Source organism: Zingiber officinale, chromosome 1A (assembly GCF_018446385.1).
Source record: "Zingiber officinale cultivar Zhangliang chromosome 1A, Zo_v1.1, whole genome shotgun sequence".
NCBI lineage: Eukaryota > Viridiplantae > Streptophyta > Magnoliopsida > Zingiberales > Zingiberaceae > Zingiber > Zingiber officinale.
This window is the reverse complement of record NC_055987.1, coordinates 12,186,957-12,206,979: the sequence shown is the minus strand read 5'-3', so window position 1 is coordinate 12,206,979 and position 20,023 is coordinate 12,186,957. Positions and strand designations below refer to the sequence as shown.

Here is a 20,023-nt window from a genome sequence, read left to right as displayed (position 1 = left end):
TGATGTTGATGTTGCAATACATTTGACATTGAAGCCAAAATGTAACACCATACCGCTCATATTTACCCATTTCTATGATATTCAATCTCCTCTTGGGTAGATTCACCATGGTGTGATTGACGCTACGACGGTCAAATTTATAGCTAAAGAAGGACAATGTCCATTTCCTTTCAATCTATGTAATTAGGTCCGGTAAGTCTATTCTTGGAGTAGGTTGAAAGTCATCCTAAGAATCACAAATAACTTTTGGTCAGAACTCTAAATTTAGAATAATATTGATTCCTCAAACAATACTATTTTAAATTAACCAACGCCTCAAACCACCATGAATTTTGTATGTCGTGTGGAGTATACAAATTCAACATTTGTAAAAGGAGGGTTTTAACTCATTAATTTTATTATCTTGTCAACCTAACTTTTGACAAATAAAATTAATAGTTGGTATCCTTGGTCACACAAAATAATAATGACTCGATGGGGAGGATACTATTAGTTGTGCTAAGTGTATACCATTACTTGACACTAAGTCCATTAATAAGATTGTGCCCTCTGAGGAAGATCACACGCCTTAATTAACTATAGTCATCAATGGAAGTTTGTTCTAGTGATCCACAAGCCTCATCCGAGTGGAGGAAGGCACAGCGCAAGCGCTAAGCTTGTTTGCACTTACAAACCAAGAATGGAGACCATGGGTTTTTTAAAATCCTCTCCCACTTAGTTATTTATAAATGAGAAATTTTAACTGCTAGCCTACTAAACATGTATACTAACATACACACACAGACAATATAAAAGCAATAAATAGAAAATCTAATTTTCAACTATTATGGCTTTTATCTATCGTTGTCTCGTGTTGTCATCCCAAGTCTATTGCTAGTATCCGACCTCCCTTGTTCACTCCCCGCCGGTCCTCGGTTCCATGCTGATCCATTCCGATCCACATAAATAGAATTTAATTTTGATCTTATATTCCATAAAAGGAATGTACATGTATCTAGATCAAAAAAAATAAAATAATAACTAAATTGTTTTATAATTAATACACATATAAATGCCCTTGACATGTCCAAGGTCCAATCACATAAAACTATAAACCATAATAGTTGGATCTTGCATCCACAAAGTTAGCATCCTATCTATTATTAAATTATATGATGACATGCATAATTAAACTAATACCAAATACAAAGGCAAACCCTAGCTCGATACCAATTGTTGGTTGCTACTTGGAAAACCTAGAGGTTCCACTGTACAAAAACAAAGGTCTGAACCTTTTCCTAGCTACCATGTGTTCTTTAAATTAAATTTTGGATCGCCTGCGGAACTTAACACGCTTGATCCAAAACTTAATCTATTCGTTCTTTTAGGTTTTGACTTGGGTCTCCTGCTCGACCCAAATCACCTTAAGTTATTAATTTCATTAAATATTAATTTCCAATTGGTTCCCATCGAAGGGGACCACCTTCTTGGATATTGGAAGCAACCACCACCTAGACAAAATCTTTTATGGAAAGCTAATATTTAATTTCCTAAAATAACTTTAGGTTAACCAAAAGAACAATCAAATCACAAGGATAAATAAAACAAAAGAGCATAACATCAAAAACATATTCGAAATAGAATCGTAAGTCTCTTGTATTTGGTATTATTTCCATAAATAACTAGTATGATGCGGAAAGGAAAAATTACTAGTTATACCTTAGAAAGACCTCTTGATCTTCTCGTGATTCCTCTTCTAACCTCGGACGTTGTGTGGGCAATGATCTTCGAGATGAGAAAACACCAACCACCTTCTTCTCCTCCTAGCTAGGTTCGCCACAATAAGAAAGCTTTACCAAGGATGAAGAACAAAACACCAACCAAGCTCCAAGAGATGCAAGCTTTCTCTCCTTCTTCTTCTTCTCCAAGTAGTATCCGCACCACAAGAGCTCCAAGGGAGATGAAGGATACCACCACAAGAGGAAGAGAGGAGGGAGAGATGATGGGCCACAACACCAAGGAAAGGGAGAACAATAGAAGTCTCAAGGCTACCCTTCTTTTATATTCCTTGGCTTTGGATAAAATTTATTTATAATAAAATTTCCTTAACTTTCTTTGACAATAATTAATTAAGAAAATTTTAATAAAATTTCTTAATCAACTAATCATGGCCAGCCACCTCAAATAGAAAAATTAGGAGAGTTTCAATCAACAATTAAAACTTTCTTATTGTCTTTGAAAATTTTAAAAATAAAATTTCCTTTATAATCTCTTCATGGTTGATAAAATTTTAATTTTTCAACATGTGAATAATTTTAAAGAGAAAAATAAAATATCTTTCATCTACAAGAATAGATCTAATCTCTAGATCTAATCTTTTGTAGATCCTTTTAAGAGATATTTTAATTTTAATTCTCTTTAATAAATTATATCTTCACATAATAAAATTAAAATTAAAAATTTTTAATTTTATTATGGTGACCCTCTCTAGCTTGGGTTTAGGGCTAGGGCCCAACCCTAAACCATCTTTAGGTCGACTCTAGTTTGATTCCAAGCTAGTACACTGCAGGTGGGTATAGGTGGGTATAGGTGGGTATAGTACTTATAAATAAGAGGCTACGATAGGGACCGGAGAAGGAATTTGGTTTTGTCTCCGATAAAATTAAGCATCCCGTGTGTCCCAACACACTTATTTTTATCAATAATAATCCACTAGAGAACTATTATTGAACTGCACTTAATCCCAAATTATATTTTGGGCTCCTTCTTATTATAATATTGTTAGTCTCCATTTAAGAAGTATCATGTCCACTAATTAAATTAGTTCTGACAACTCATTTAATTAATATTTTAGTCCAAGAGTAGTAACATAACTTATCGTCAGGAGACTAAGTCCACGAGGGTTTAACATGACAATCCTTATAAGCTCCTCTTGGGGACATTATCAACCTAGTATCTCTAGGACACAGTTTCCTTCTATAATCAACAACACACACTATAAGTGATATCATTTCCCAACTTATCGGGTTTATTGATTCATCTAACTAAATTGTTGGGATCCTTCGTACGGAGGCTAGAGAGGGGGGTGTGAATAGCGCCGCTACTCGTCTTCTTACAAACTAGGGTTAGCAGCGAAATGAAATAAGAAGAAGAAACAGGAAGATCAAACCTCAGCGTCGATGAGCGGTTGAGATAAACTCTCGGCGTGTCCGTAGGTGGAGTGGACCGAGCCCTATCAATCGTCGGGATGAGTCCGGAGGAACCACTAATAATCACTCTTACGGGTGGAGAAACCTCGCACAAAAGTATACACACAAATAAACAACAATACAAGAAGAAGAAACAAAAATATCTTTCAGAAACGTTCGCGGCACTTGCCTCTTCGCTCGTGGAGAACAGCAAGGAGACGAGACAACCAAGGATAGGAAGCTCACTTGCAGCATAGAAGAAGAACGTAGTAGCGTCGTAAAAAGTTTCGAGAGTTCAAAGCCTTTCATTCTCTCGTAGCCCCGATCTCCTTTATACCTGCGAAACTGCAACGAAGGCGAAGAGAATACCCGCTGAGAGAAGCCAACGAGATATAGATACGGGACCCGATCGACATATCTCGATCGGTCTCAGACTCCACGGATCCAGGACCGTCCTTCGGGAGACTTCGAGCTCCTGATCGGTCGTCGAGGAGATCGACCCATCCTATCTTCTTTTCCCGAACTGTTGCGCTTACCGGATGTCGATCGGATAACGATAACATGTTTATCGTTCTTGGATCGTCGATCGGAGACGATCATCACCGGATATATCCTGATCGATCCATCGATCGATCCGGGTCTTGGTTTTGCCTAAACCAAGTCCTACACCTTCAAACCAATATCTGGTCAACCTTGACCTATTGGTATCTTATGCTTAGCATCCGGTCACTCCCTTGACCTGCTAAGACAAGTGTCCGGTCAACCCTTTGACCCACTTGGACTTTTCTCTTAAATGTGTATAGGTACTCCTTGACCTACCTGACCTTCTCAACACCCCTCATCTGATCTCTCTGATTTCCTGCCCCGCCTTCACTCACCGGACTTCACCAGCTTCACTCACTAGTTCACACTGGCTCTCCCAATCTTCAACCTGCCTCACTCACTCAGGACTTTCACCTGCTCTTCTCACTGACTTTCCACCTCCACCCCCATCCAGCTTGACCTTTCTAACACCTGCTCACTGGACTTTCCTAAGCTTCCTAACATCCCAGTTAGGACTTTCCCCGTCCACTTCACTCACTCACAGACTTTCACACCGCCTAACATCCCGCTAGGACTTTCCCGTGCGCCAAGTCTCCATACTTGACTTCGTCACCTACGCTTCTCCTTCCCAGTCTCCGTGATTCTTTTCCATGAAGTCTCCATTGGACTTTTTCGTGATCAGGTCAACCAGTCAACCTTGACCTAAGGTTGCACCCATCTCCCAAACACCTATTCTTGTCAAACATCAAGAATACAACTCTCTTCTCGTCGTCAAACATCGCAGCAACTCAACTAGGTCAACTTGACCCTGGGTTGCACCGACAATCTTCCCAAGTCAAACATCAAAATACAACTCGGTCAAGTCGAGTCAGGTCGACCACTCGTCAAGTCACCGTCGAGTCAAGAGTCAACCAGTCACCTTGACCTGTTGCACCAACAATCTCCCTTTTTGATGTTTGACAAAACCCATAATCAAGTTAGGTTAACCCGATAACCTAACTTAGGTTTCCAACCATCTTCCAATGTCCAATGTTCTTTTCCCTTGAACATTCTCCTCTGGTTAACCCGGATAATAACTTGGGTCTCATAATTCTCCCCTTTGACACACCAAAGAATTCCAATTCTCCCGAACATTCCTCGACATTCTTCCCCTAGCTTAGGTTAACCGATAACTAACTTGGGTTCTCCAATAATTCTCCAATGAACACTCTCCCTTTACACACATCAAAAGAAAGAGAGAGTATCAAGGTCAGTTTTCCTAATGAAAGTCTCATACCTTTCATTTGAAACTCTTTTCCCCTTGATACTAAACTCAACAATCAACTTAGTGATAATCCCATATCACTAATCCTCAAAAGTCTTAAGGAGTAAAACTCCCCTAGAGTCAACTCCCTGACAATTAGGTAAAACTCCCCTAAAGGTCAACTCCCTTGACCATTGCACCAACAATGTCTTGAAGAGTTTCAAACCTTTAGAAATCCAAAACATAACTCCCATGAAATTTCGCATAAGCATCAAAAATCAGATGGACTGCAACTGCATATCGATTCGGTGGCACACCGTGGACCGATCCATCATCCGGACCGATCGGCAACCTCCCGATCGGTCCACAATCGTTCGATATCGATTTCGATTTCTTCTCCAAATTCAGAAACCTCTAGAAAATCACAGAAAATTTCAAAAATTGTAAAATTTTAAGGATACATTCCTCATAACATACACTATCATGGAAAAATAATTTTCGTTGAAAATAACTTCCATTTTCAAATCTTGATACAAAGTTCAAAAACTTTGAAATAGTTCAAGTTTAACTCAACTTTGTATCACAATGTTCAATGATGAATGCAATCACTAAGATGTCTTCATCAAGGTTTTCCAAATCAATTTCAAAATGATTTTAAACCTTTTAATTTAGGACCATAATCTTAGGGCTAAATGTACATGACTTGTACACAAGCTTTCCCTATGATCCTCCATTTCTTGAATTAGGCTCATCTAGGTACAAGAACTATGCACCTTGATCCTAATTCATGATCCTAATATCTCACACACATCTAAAGTGTATCAAACACATCCATGGCAATTTTAATGTGAGATATGGGTTTAGGTATCTTAGACTAAGGTCTCATGCATTTTCTAAACACAAATTTGATCTCAATATCAAAATGTGTTTTTCATCCTTAAATCAATTCAATTGATTATTAATGCAAGAGATGATGACATGGCATAAAATGGTATCATAAATGAAAACATGTGCCAATGTCATGATGTCATGGCATAAAGTTTGAAACTTAAATAAACATGACATAAAAACTAGCCTAAGCATTATCATGACATTTCAAATGATAATAAAACTAAACATGATGTCATGACATGTGAGGGCAAACAATCATGGCAAGATTTAGCATAAATAAATATACCTAGATTACCTATCTAAGTATCCTTAACCACTTGGCTAACTTCAAATTTAATCCTAGATTGCCCCAAAATGCCAAAATCCTAATTTTGACACTTCTTGAACTCTAGATTAATTCATGCCACTTAAAGATCAAATTTATCCTCAAAACTTGGCATGTTTCATTTTTTTTCGAGAGTTCTCTAGATTTTCCCAAATTGTGCCAATTGAGATTAAAAATGAAATTTCCAATCTTTAGGCACATTTAACTCTTCAAAGGAGTAAATGATAATTCCATTTCATTTTCAAAAGTTCTCAAAACCTTGAAAATGCTCCTTGAGTGTCAATTTCCTCAAAGTTGGGTTAACTACCCTTCTAATCGGAGTTGACACTCTCTAACCCATCTATGGAGTAGAGAAAATGCTCCTAGGAACCCAATACCTATTAGAGCTCATTGAGTTCACTAAATATTCACTAGGGATAACTTCCCTAGCAACCCTCCTAATGACCCTCTTAGGCTTTAAAGCCTTGGTCATTTGGGACTCATCAAGATCAACTCTAGGGGTGACTCCCCTTGTGACCTTGGTGATGGTCTTCCTAGCCATAGATTTTGTTCCATAATCGAATGGAACATTATGATAAGTGGGCTTGACCACTTGGGACTTAGGTTTGTGACCCAAACCTTTCTTGTCCTTGGACATTGGTTTTTGACCCTTAAACCCTAGAGATGACTTCTCCAAGTTCTTAAGAGCCTTTTCCAAAGTATCAAGTCTTGACCTCAAGACTTGATTCTCCTTCTCTAATACCTCAAGTTTTAATTTGTCATTGTTCTTTGAGGCATTCCTAGGCATGTGTCTAGTTGATTTGGGGTTTCTACCTAGGTTTTCCTTAACCTTAGAAGTGTTAATCCTAGGGTTAGCATTCCTAGTAGTATCCCTATCTAGGTTGACATGTTTAGCACCTAAGCACATGTATTGATTTTTAGTGTTAACATGCTTATCATTATTGACTAATGCAATAAAATTACTAGCATGTATCCTACTAGAATTACACGAATGAGCCTTAAAAGATACCTTAGGGTTTGCCTTAGCTCCCCCTATTGATGTGCATCCCTTGTCCTTGTGAGGTTTCCTCCCCTTCGGACATTGGCTCCTATAGTGTCCCCGTTGCTTGCATTGAAAGCACACCACGTGCTTCTTGCCTTTGCGTGTTGGGACTCCGGCTTCCTTGACCTTTGGTGTCGGTGGAGTCTTCCTAACCTTCTTTGGACATTTGCTCTTGTAATGTCCATGTTTCCTACACTCAAAACACATTATGTGTAATTTGCTTGAAATTATAGTGTTTGAGTTACCTAGGGTTGTGGATGGAGATGAGCTTTCTTCTTCAACCCTTCCGGAGGTGGGAACTTCTTCTTCTTGCTCCGAACTTGAACAAGAGGAACTCTCCTCCTCTTCTTCCTTGGATGTTGAGTAGCCCTCAACTCCCAATTCGCTCCCTCCATGATGTGAGCTACTTGGCTCACTAGGCTCCTCTTCATGGCTTGAAGTGGAGCTCTCCTCATGGTACTTGGCCAAGTTATCCCACAACTCCTTGGCATTGTTGTATTTACCTATCTTACACAAAACATTAGTAGGTAATGAAAATTCAATTGTTTTAGTTACCTCATTGTTGATCGTGGATTGGTGGACTTGTTCCTTCGTCCACTTGTTCTTCTCTAGAGGCTCTCCTTCTTTATCCATTGGAGGAGTAAACCCTTCTTGTACACAAAACCCACATATTAGTCCTAAGAAAATACATCATCTTTACCTTCCAATATGCGAAGTTGTCGTTGTAGAAGGGTGGAATGGTGATGTCTTCCGAATGATCCATCTCTAGCTTGCTCCCCACGGTGTGAATGTCGACTGACCTCGCCTCGATACCACTTGTTGGGATCCTTCAGACGGGAGGCTAGAGGGGTGTGAATAGCTGCCCAAATCGCTTCGCGCTTTTCTACAAACTAGGGTTAGCGCCAAATAAAAGAAGAACGAAACAAGAAGATCAAACCTCAAGCTGTCGATGTCGAGGTTCGAGATAAACTCCTACTCCTCGGCGTGTCCGTAAGGTGGACGAGCCCTATCAACCTGTCGGTGGATGAGTCCCGGAAACTGCTAATAATCACTCCTCCGGGTGGAGAAACTCGCCACAAAGTTTTGCAAAAGCAATACAAGAAGGTATCTCGAAAAGCAAAATACAATACAATTAAGAAACCTTCGCCACTTGCCTTCTTGGATCGATGCAGGCGAGCAGACGCCTCAACAGCGAGGCGACCGAGGAAGCTCACACGAAGCTTCGAGAAGAACTTGCGAAAAGAAAGAGCGTTCAGGTGGCGTGCGAAAAAGTTTAGAGAGTTCAAAGCCTTTTCATCTTTTACTAGCACCCTCGATCTCCTTTATACCGCAGCGCAGACTCAGCGGCAGCGCATGAAAGCGAGATACCCGCTGAGAGCCAGACCGGGATACTCAGACCGATCGTGACATATCCCGACTGATCGGTCCAGAAGATTCTGATCGGTCCCCGGGGACCTCCGATCGGTCCCGGACCGATCAGCCTCGGCTCCGTCGTCGGACCGTCGTCGCATGCTATCTTCTTTTCCTCCCGAACTGTTGCTTTCTCGTCATCCGGGCACGATCGATGACAAACGATAACATACTTGAGTTCGGCGACCATCGGATATGATCGATCCGGACCATCAACGATCCATCGGATCGATCGATGTCTTAATTTTGCCCAAACCAAGTCCTACACCTTCCAAACCAATATCTGGGGTCAACCTTGACCTATTGGTATCTTATGCTTAGCATCCGGTCCCTTGACTGCTAAGCCTCCCCACCTGTCCGGTCAATCCCTTTGACCCACTTGGACTTTTCTCTTCGTGTCAAGTATCGTCACTCCCTTGACCTACTTGACCTTCTCAACACCGATGTCCGATCACCCTTGATCTATCTCGATTTTCTTCCTTTCACTCACTGTGACTTTCACCTAGCTTCACTCACTGGATTTTCACCGTGATTTCACTACTCTCCGATTTCCCTCACTCACTCACGACCGCTTCACTCACCAAGACTGCTTTCCCGCTGGACTTTCTCACACTCACGACTTTCCAACGCCATCCCTAACAGACTTTCCACCCGCTCTTCACCACACAGGACTTTCCAACGCCTAACATCCCATTAGGACTTTCCCCACAGCTTCACTGCTTCACCAACATCCCGCTTCAGACTTTCCCTGCACAAGTCTCCATACTTGACTTTCCAGCGTCAAGCTACCTACTTGGACTCTTCCCTGCAAGTCTCCGTTTGACGGACTTTTCTGCCAAGTCTCCATACTTGACTTTTCCGAATCAGTCAACCAGGTCAACCTTGACCTAAGGTTGCACCTACAATCTCCCAAACACCTATTCTTGTCAAACATCAAGAATACAACTCTCTTCTCGTCAAACATCGACATGCAACTCAACTAGGTCAACCTTGACCTAAGGTTGCACCGACAATCTTCCCAAGTCAAACATCAAAATACAACTTGAGTCAAGTCACCTCGAGTCGGGTCAACCACTCGAGTCAAGTCACCTCGAGTCGAGTCAACCAGGTCAACCTTGACCTAAGGTTGCACCAACATAAATCTCACTCATTGATAAATTAAAGAAATAAATATCAAATATATGTGCTTGTTATTATATTAGGATTAAGAGCACACACTTCCATAATAACAGAGGTATTTGTTCCTTTATAAAGTCAGTATAAAAGAAACAACCTCAAATGGTCCTACTCAATACACTATAAGTGTACTAGTGTAATTATATAGTCAAGATAAACTAATTCCTAATTACACTACGACCTTCCAATGGTTTGTTCCTTTCCATTTTGGTCGTGAGCTACTGTTTATAATTTATAAGGTACTGATAACATCATCTTCTATATGTGACACCACATATTATGTTATCTACAATATAAATTAATTGAACAATTACAAACAAATGTAGATAAATTGACCAAATGTGATTCTTTATTTAACATAAATGTTTACAAAAGCTTAGGCTTTCAGTATACACTCCAACAGAACGCCCAAACAAGGGTTAACTCAGAGTTGACTTTTTGTCTGCCCTTCCACTCCGGTTACTTGATTGATTTTATGGTCATCCAAAGTTGAGCTCACCCAAGCCTAAATCCGACCTTCTCTCCTCGAGTAGTCTTCTGCTCCGGCTTCTTATCTCTCAAAGCGTCGCGTGCATCCTTCTAGCTCCACTGACATTCTTATCCCTAGGATGCACCAAGCTCGTCAACTCGATTCCCATGCCATCTTTTTCATTCGTTGCATTTTTCACTCGACTTCTTGTGTTCTTAAGCTCATACACACTTAGACTGTAACGACCCCACCCTCCTCTCTACTAGTCTGTGAGGTTGTTGCCGTTACTTAACTATTAACTTTACTTAACTAATGTCGGCCACCTATTGATAGTTATACTTATAACTCTCGGAAAACTCAAATCATGCAATTAAGTAGCAGCTGAAAACATAAATGACTCATTTCAACATTCTACTCAAGCATTTGTCCACAACTAAAATGTATAAATCTGTACATGCATGCGATGGTGATACAACTCAAATAATGGGACTAATGTGCATAGCAATTTAAATGGAAGACTTCTAAAAGCATAAAAACATTCTATGAACAAAACCAGCAATACGAAAGAATAACTCCAACAATGCAAGGACTTAATCCACACTAAATTTCACTACAAGTCTAAATACAAAAAAAATATTAATAAATTCTTTAGCAAGGTCCCAAGGCTTCCATAGTCCAGACATCACACATCCATCTCACACCTCCTTGTCGCCTTCCTTCACTGTAGCTTTCCTTTTCCTTTATCTGTAGTAAGAGGAAATGCAACTATAAGTGAATGCTTAGTAAGCGTCATCTAACTCACAAAACTCGGATATGCATGTGTACAAGAAGGAATCTAGGAACTGAATGCTTTAAAATAAACGACTCATGCTTATCTAATAGCAAAGGAATCAAAATAGACTGAAATGCTAAACATGTAAGGCTGCTCATGCTTGCAAATAACAGTAAGAAGAATCTAAACACCATGCTAGAATAAAAGAGCTAAACTTGCTGGTTTTTAAACCTATGTGAAGCTTATTCCATTTGTTCCCAAAACTTATACTCTTATACTTCAAAATAGTAATAATTTCTTGGGCCCAGGCTTAGTACCATTGTGCGCTCCCTAATAGAAACTGAGGTAGCGAGCCACCAGTCCTACGAGGGTAAAGACCTTGGTCTTACCAGGGCCAAGACCTCGGAATTGGTCACCTGAATTTATTTAACGACAACCTCAGAAGTCAGGTACTAGCCTTTTCAAATAAAATATATATTATCTTTAAATACTCCTACAATGGAATGCCTCAGCATTTCTTCAAACACTTGGTGTACGTTTGATCCCAATTTCTGAAATTTGGGATTTAATTAAGTCTTTGGTCTTTTCTTACTTATAACTACTCAATTATACAATCTATTCATGCTCAATAACTCAACACGAAACTAAATCTGCAGAATGCTAAGTTTCATACTTTAAAAACCAAGAACTAAAGCTATCTGTTCATGATACATGCACCCAAAACCAAGGTAAAACCCACTGCATACTCAAAATATATAGCAGTTTATACACAATGCAACTAGTAAAGAAATTGCTACTGGAACCAAAAAAACATAACCGTTCTTCATCCTCAGTGCCACGGCAAGGAAAACAAAGTAGACTGAAATGCTACACATAGCCGTTCATTGCAGTTACCATGAAACCAAACCAACATGCTCAAGAAAAATAAACCATTTCTTGTTCATTGCCTAGCAGCAAAAAATCTGAAACCTGTAAAGCTCTATATGAACCAATCATGCCCATTAAGATCACAAACAGAAAGATCTAACTCAAAATCTGAATTTCTAATTACAAGGCCTGAAGAAAAAACAACCCACATGCTTAACCTATACCATTCATTTTCTTTCTTTGGGATTCACGGCAGCAAGCTCAAAAGCAATCCTCCTTACAACATGCTTCAAAAATCAAGAGGAAACAAGAATCCAAGAGCTACTCCTACTGCAAGTGAGAAACACTTACCTTTGTTCTTGGACATACAACCGAAATCGGCTTCTAGGGTTTTGAAGAGCTCGAAATTTCCAGCCTCTTCTTCGTGCCTACGGGTTCTCCTCGACGAGAGGATCGTGAGGATGTGAAGAAACCTTCGGATTGGTCCTTGGTCGGCCGCCGGAGACGAAGCCCTAGCTTCCTTCTTCGTTTTCGCCCAAGCAGGGAACGACGCGCATGCAGTCGGGAGAAGGAAAAGTTTAGGTCACGGAAAATAAAACCTCAACTCCTCTCTTAACTTATCCCTCTTATACTTAGGTTTTTCTGTTATCTACTACTTCTTAAATTTCTTTCGCCCTTTATTTGATCAGCACGGCCCTGCTGGGTTCCTGGTCATCCGAAACAACTTAGGATTTTGCTTAACTAGGGGTCTCCGGTTCGAACCTCGGCCCAACCTCTTTCTGCCTTAACTTTGTTTCTCTTGGTAAAAATACCAAACGAACTCCGAAAATTACATAAAAATACTCTAAAAATCTCTAGAATATTTCTAAAGCATTTATAAATATTTATAATTACTATTAGGACTCGAGATGAGAAATTTTGGGTTGTTACAATTCCTCATACCTTATAAAAAGTTCGTCCTCGAACTTAGAATAATTTTGAATATCTCTGTCTCATACTGTCCTCACGCTCCCAAGTAGTTTCCTCGCGCTTCTGATTTTGCCAAATGACCTTCACTATTGGTACTTCTTTGTTCCTTAGTCTCTTAACTTCTCTATCCACTATCTGTGTAGGTCTGCTCTCATAGCTAAGATCCTCCTGGATCTGCACTGACTGAGGCTGAATCACTTGGCTAGGGTCGTGGAGGCACTTCTTTAGCATGGAGACATGAAATACATTATGTATTACTGACATGTCTTGTGGTAAGTCCAGCTTGTAAGCTACTTTCCCAATCCTCTCTGTGATCAGGTAGGGTCCTACGTAGCGAGGACTTAACTTGCCCTTTTTGCCAAATCTCATCACTCCCTTTATAGGCTTATGAATCCCTACTTGGAATTCCAAATATTAGCTGATTTTCTGAATGTGTGGCCTTATAACTTTCTAACTTCAACGGCTACCTAATTCTGACATCTATCATCCAGATATGAATGTTGCTGTAATATTCATCATCTCGGCCTCATTTGACAAATTTGGTATCACATTGCAGACTTGTCAGTTGATGTAAATCAAGATAGATATTTTTGAAAAATGATATGCTCGGGAAAGAATTTCAAAAAAATACTTAAGGATAGACACATAAAATAATACCATTAAAAAATGTAATGCTGGAGCATAAATTTATATCTCTATCCTAAACATTTTCTTAATTCGCCCGTATCATTGCTCGATTTTTTTACTGCTTAGTGCCATTGCTCAACACACTCCTAAAACTGAGAGGTGAAGCGCACATCCCTATCAGAAACAATCAACTTCGGGACTCCATGAAGTCTGATCACTTCCTTAACATATAGCTGTGCCAACTGCTCTATAGAGTGGGACACCTTGATGGCTAGAAAGTGGGCAGACTTTGTCAACCTGTCCACTATCACCCATATCGCATCGTACCCATTAGTGGTCCTTGGAAGACCTGTTATAAAATCCATGGATATTTCTTCCCACTTCCACTCTGGTATTGGGAGGGGTTGTAGGACTCCTCCTGGTCTCTGGTGCCACTACAAGAAAAAAGCTAATAGACAACGCTTTTAAAGCGTTGTCTTTGTGCCTGAAAAAGCGTTGTTAAAGGCACTGTTGTTAAAAGTCTGCTAAACGACAACGCTTTTAAAGCGTTGTCGTTTGTAGCAAAGACAACGCTTTTGTAATGCTTTAAAAGCGTTGTCGGTTTATGCAAAGACAACGCTTTTGCAACGCTTTAAAAGCGTAATCATGTTTTGCAAAGACAACACTATTACAACACTTTAAAAGCGTTGTTTTTTTACAATGACAACACTTTTGGCAACGCTTTAAAAGCGTTGTCGTTTTAAAATATATATATATATATATAAATTATTTAAAAATCATTATTTTTATATTTACAAAACTATTATTTTTCTTTTACCATGTCTAGATTCGAATTTTACATATAATCAACTCAACTAATGATTTTAAACTCATACCAAAATAATAGAAATCTAACGTTGAAGTAATTAATTACATGAGAAGCTAGTAAATATCAAAATTAAGACTAATTCTATTTCAAAGTAGATAGTGATATTCACATATAAAACAAAAAAGCACAAAAAATCTGTTTTGAACAGCTACAATCTATTTATCCAATAATTTGTTTAATTACTTCTACTTAATACTGAAGAAGTAGCTACTGAATACTGAAGAAGTAGCTACTGAATACTGAAGAAGTAGCCAACAATCTGTTTACTCAAAACAGTACAGTAATTACTACCACAATACTGAAGAAGTAGCTTGTCTTTCTCAATCTATTACAGGAATAAACATGTCTAGGATCTTTGTGAGCTTTGAACAAATTGAACAATTGACCTGAAATATAAACAAAAAATTACAGTCAATAGTTTGAACCAAAAAATTACTTCTACTAGCTATTTTCTATAAATAAACCAAAACTCATTACTCAGAAATGAAATGCTTGCAGAAAGAAAGAAAGAAAGCTTGCAGAAATAATGCAACGTTTCTTCAAACTGCAGAAAGAAAGCTTGCAGAAATTAAATACTTTCTTCTCTGCAAACGTTTTCTTGCAAAAAGCACTGTTGTTGTAGAAATGCAACGTTTCTTCAAACTGCAGAAATAAAGCTTGTAGAACGAAAACTTGACTTGTAGAAAAGCAACGTTTCTTCAAACTACATTCTAAAATGCATGCAATTTCTAATATGCATTCTAAAATGCATGCAATTTCTAAACTGCATTCTTCAAACTGTGCAGTTTCCAATATGCAGAGAAAGCCTGCAATTTCTCCATTCTAAAATGCATACAGTATTTGCAGAAAGAAAGCTAAAATGAAACATTTAGAATATGAGCAATTTCTCATCAATTACTGAATCCAAACGCTCCTTAGTATACTGATCTCGACTGTCCTGTATCCACCTACAAAACCAAATACATAATTCCCAAAATGATGATACTACTGTCAACATGATTCAAACAAGATTTGAAGATAATTAACATGTCCAGATTCAAAGATAGTTCCTAAAATGATAGATACATTGATTAACACAAACATTAACCCAACATTATCTAGATTTGAAGATAATTGACATGTGAAACCAATCCATCTTCAGTTGAAACATCCACCTATCCATCTTCAGTTGGATACCTCCATTCAATACCAACCTTCCAATTCTAACAAAAAATAATTATAGCAATTAGATATAACCAATTTGGCATAATCAAACATGCAATATCATAGAGAAAAGTATCACCTAACAATTAAGAACTACTGAACCACCATGCTTTGATTATGTGATAATCGCCATCAACTAGTGAAAACTAAGTCAGTGTTAAAAATCACTCTCTGAATCGTAAGCATCAATTACTGTAAGTAGCATAACACATCTACTAATTACTACAAATAGAGGGTTACATGTGGGTGAGGCAATTCCTGGTGAAGGACAAGCTTCGCAAGCTACTTGAGCCAGTTGATCTTGGTGAGCCTAGGCACGCAGATCAACTAGTACAAAGTGAGATGGGCAATCCAATCAATTAAGCCTAATATTTCTCGACTCCATGCCTAGATCTCTTTTAATGATAAAGCGAGACCTTTCATATTATGAATCATTAAAGAAAATTGGAAAGACCTAAACTTAAATGTAACACAAACCTTAAGGTAAGCAATCCATTTTGTGCCATTTCAAGGAGGTTTGAAGGAATTGATCCATTTAACCGGTTGCCTGTCAAATCACTGCAAACAATCATGAAATGTTAAGACATTTTCTACCTTTTCCATATAGTGAAAGAGGTTTTAAGAATTATGCTTATAGTAGTTTGAGAGAACTTAAGTTTGCTAGATCATCAGGTATTGGCCTTGTTAAATTGTTATAAGACAAGTCCCTGAAAAAAAAAATATTAAAGAACAATTGTTAGATAATAATTCCTCCTAAAATGTTTCATGGTTTCACAACAAATGCTTTCATGGCCTGACATTGGCCTCAACTATCCAAGACTGTTAACGATTGTTTGCCATATTCAATGAATACGGAAAGGAAAAGGGAAAACAAATAGCAAGCAATGAGTAGGCTTACAAGTTTTGAAGTGCACTAAGACTAGCAAAAGATTTGGTTATTTCCCCCGTCAGCCCACTTGATGACAGACTCCTACAGAACAATAGTGACTAATAAGAATATTACAGAATTTCCAAACGATTGTCCCAGTATTTCATGATTAATAGTTTGAGTTAAATGAACTCACAAAGCAGTGACTCTTGGAGAATTTGACAAGCTATAATCACAAGTTAGTCCATCCCAAACAAAAACACTAGGGGAGCATGGATCTCCCATCCAATTCCTCTGGATCCGATACTGCTCCTTGATTGCTGTCATGGCATCAACTGTAAAAAAAAAAAAGAGAAAAATAATCAGCAATGTAAGCTAATGACATTGCTCAGAAGAAATTTTAGGAATAGCACACCCCAAAGCAAATACTAAACAAATAATCAGCACTAAAATTCCCAACAATACCATATCAGTAGAGTCCATTGAAATAAAGATCAATCTGCTTAATATCATATGTACCTTCCAATCCCAACACCTGTTTCCATCTATGGTTTTCGAGCTAATGTTTTTTCTCTTTATGCTGATTTGTTTTGGTTCTTTTCCAATACCAATTATCATAATTAATTTTTTTTTCTGATAGAAATATCAAATTTAGGAAAATTTGAACAACTTAAAATAAAGGTTTGAGCTTTTCGTGAGCATCTAAAGCTACATTCTTCACGCTAATGTGCACTGTTGTGAAGGTGAGAATTTGAGTTGGAACTTCGTTTTCCATGCCCACTCTGCCTTAGCCCTTTCAGGAACATTCCATCAAGCAATTGATGGGCATGATATTCCTCCCTGTTACACTGCAACAGAGAGAAAGGGGGGAAAAGGCGCAAAGGAATGAAAGTGGATACATACCATCTCCAGTATCCGAGGGCACGGAGGTGTTGCTCATGGTCGTGTAGAGCTCGAAGGCATTGAGGATCAGCAGGAGAGTGGAGTTGCTGAGAGCCTCGAGGGAGATGACATAAGGTTAAGATTAAAGTTGAAGTGTCCATATTATAGCAGTTATAAACTATAATTGTTACAATAAGCTACATTGAAGTCTGGTTGATCCCAACGTTCCTTTTTCTAGGGGGGAAAAACATATCTCGATCCCCCTTCCCCATCTTGTTCATTTCACCATCGACAAAGATCTCTAGAACATGAAACCAAGTGGAAAACTCTAAGGTTTCAGCAGATCAGAGACGTACCTATGGAGAAGACTCTAGGGCAGGTGGAGATCTTGAGGTAGGAGGCGGCCCTCGAAGCCCAGAACAACCTAGATGCCATTGTTATGATCTTGAGGTAGGACGGTGCACACTGCTAGAAGGCCCAACTGCAATGCCAACGCTGTGCCCATCGTTGAAGATGGGTCCAAGGTGGTCGTCGCCTCGATGATCGCATCCCACCTGCTTGTCGGATCTTGGAGGAGGGAGGACGGAGATCGGCCAAGGGAGAATGCTGGCGGAGGAGGGAGGAGAAGGGAGAAGAGAAGAGCTGGTTGGAGGCAATAAAAAGGAAAGGATAGGAGGAGGTGATGAAGAGAGAGGGATTTCGAAAGACATATAAGGGTTTAGGATGGTTTAGGCATAAAAATAAGAGGGAAAAGAAAAATGTGATGGGAAAAACTAAGACCGAAGAGAAAAACGACGAAAGAAAAAATACGACAACATAATAGACAACACATAATAGACAACGCTTTTTAAATAAGTGTTGTCTTTGATCTCAAAAAAATACTAATAGACAACGCTTATTTGGAAAAGCGTTGTCTTTGATAAGAATAAAAAAACTTAGACAACGCTTTTCACTAAAAGCGTTGTAGAAAAAAAAAAGACAACACTTTTTGTAAAAAGCGTTGTCTTTTAAGTGTTGTCTATTAGCTTTTTTCTTGTAGTGTGCTCTGCTTTGACTCTCTGGCATGTCAGGCAGGTACTGACATATTTTGTAACATCTCTCTTGAGTCCAGACCACCATAATCTCTGTTTCAAATCTTGATACATCTCGGTGGAACCAAGGTGCATGGAGTACGGTGTACTATGAGCTTCTTCTAGAATCTTCCTTCTCAGTTCCTCATCATTGGGGACGCAAAGGCGGCTCCCCTGATAAAGAATTCCACTGTCTGATACCCGAAACTCTGAATTTTCTTCTTTTTGTATCCCTTGCTTGATCTTCGGGATATCTGGATCTTCACTTTGCTTTCTCTGTATATCCTCAAGCAGGGTTGACTCTAAGGTTAATGCAGAGAGTTGCCCATAAATAATTTCAACTCTAAAGTCTGACAATTCCTTCTGCAGTGGCAGTGCTAATGATGACAAGGGCATCAGGGTTGCACTGGATTTTCGGCTTAGTGCATCCGCCACTTCGTTAGCTTTACCTAGGTGGTAGAGGATTTCACAGTCATAATCTTTAACCAACTCTAGCCACCTGCGTTGTCTCATGTTTAAGTCTTTCTGGGTAAAGGAATACTTCAAGCTCTGATGGTCGGTGAAGATTCTACACTGGACTCCATACAAATAATGTCGCCAGAGTTTTAGTACAAAGACCACAGCTGCCAGCTCAAGATTATGAGTGGGATAGTTCTTCTCATAGTCTTTGAGTTGTCTGGAAGCATAAGCTATAACCTTCCCCTCTTGCATGAGAATAGCTCCAAGGCCCATCTTGGAAGCATCACTGTATATGTCAAAATCTTATCACTCTCTAGAACAGTCAGAATGGGAGCACTGGTCAGTCTTTTCTTCAATGCTTCGAAACTTTGTTCACATTTGTCTGACCATTCAAACTTCTTATTCTTCCTAGTTATGGCTGTTAATGGAGAGGCTATCCTGGAAAAGTCTCCCACGAATTTCCTGTAATACCCAGCTAAACCAAGGAAGCTTCTGATCTCCCTAGCGTTCTTGGGTCTACACCAGTTGTTGACCGCTTCTATTTTGGCAGGATCCACCTGGATACCTTCTTTAGAGATGATGTAACCTAGAAACACCACCTGCTCTAACCAGAACTCGTACTTTGAGAATTTGACATAAAGCTGCTTTTGCTGAAGGGTCTGCAGTACTATTCTCAAGTGCATGTCATGCTCCTCTGGGGTTCTTGAATAGATCAGAATGTCATCGATGAACACAATGACAAACTTGTCAAGGTATTCTCTGAACACTCTGTTCATTAAGTCCATGAAGACCACAGGTGCATTAGTCACTCCAAAAGGCATGACTACAAACTCGTAGTGTCCATATCTGGTTATGAAAGCTGTTCTGAGTATATCACTTTCTTTCACTTTCAACTGATGGTATCCAGAGCGCAGGTCTATCTTAGAGAACATTGTTGCCCCCCCCCCCCTTAACTGATCAAATAGATTATCTATTATGAGAAGAGGGTACTTGTTCTTAATTGTCACTTTGTTCAGCGCTCTATAATCTATGCACATCCACATAGATCCATCTTTCTTCTTAACAAACAACACTGGAGCTCCCCATGGTGAATGACTAGGGCGGATGAAACCTTTGTCAAGCAGCTCCTAGAGTTGTTCTTGTAGTTCTTTCAGCTCTGCTGGAGACATCCG

At 39.2% G+C, this 20,023-nt stretch overlaps 1 protein-coding gene across 6 annotated transcripts; it reads right to left on the bottom strand.

Annotated features, from left to right (window-relative positions):
* Nucleotides 1-14,459: 14,459 nt before the first annotated feature.
* On the bottom strand, nt 14,460-18,015 carry LOC121999944 (probable LRR receptor-like serine/threonine-protein kinase At1g05700). Of its 6 annotated transcripts, none has more exons than XM_042554571.1 (6): nt 17,679-18,015; nt 16,637-16,775; nt 16,471-16,542; nt 16,228-16,279; nt 16,050-16,130; nt 14,460-15,316 (listed from the first exon to the last, which is right to left on the bottom strand). In XM_042554571.1, the coding sequence occupies exons 1-5, from the start codon at nt 17,755-17,757 to the stop codon at nt 16,128-16,130; spliced, it is 345 nt and encodes a 114-aa protein (XP_042410505.1). In that variant the 5' UTR covers nt 17,758-18,015; the 3' UTR covers nt 14,460-15,316; nt 16,050-16,127. The 6 variants fall into 6 exon arrangements, with proteins under 6 accessions (XP_042410505.1, XP_042410490.1, XP_042410500.1 ...); XM_042554566.1 differs by having other exon boundaries at nt 15,310-15,571; XM_042554576.1 differs by lacking the exon at nt 14,460-15,316 and adding an exon at nt 15,795-15,882.
* Nucleotides 18,016-20,023: the final 2,008 nt, after the last annotated feature.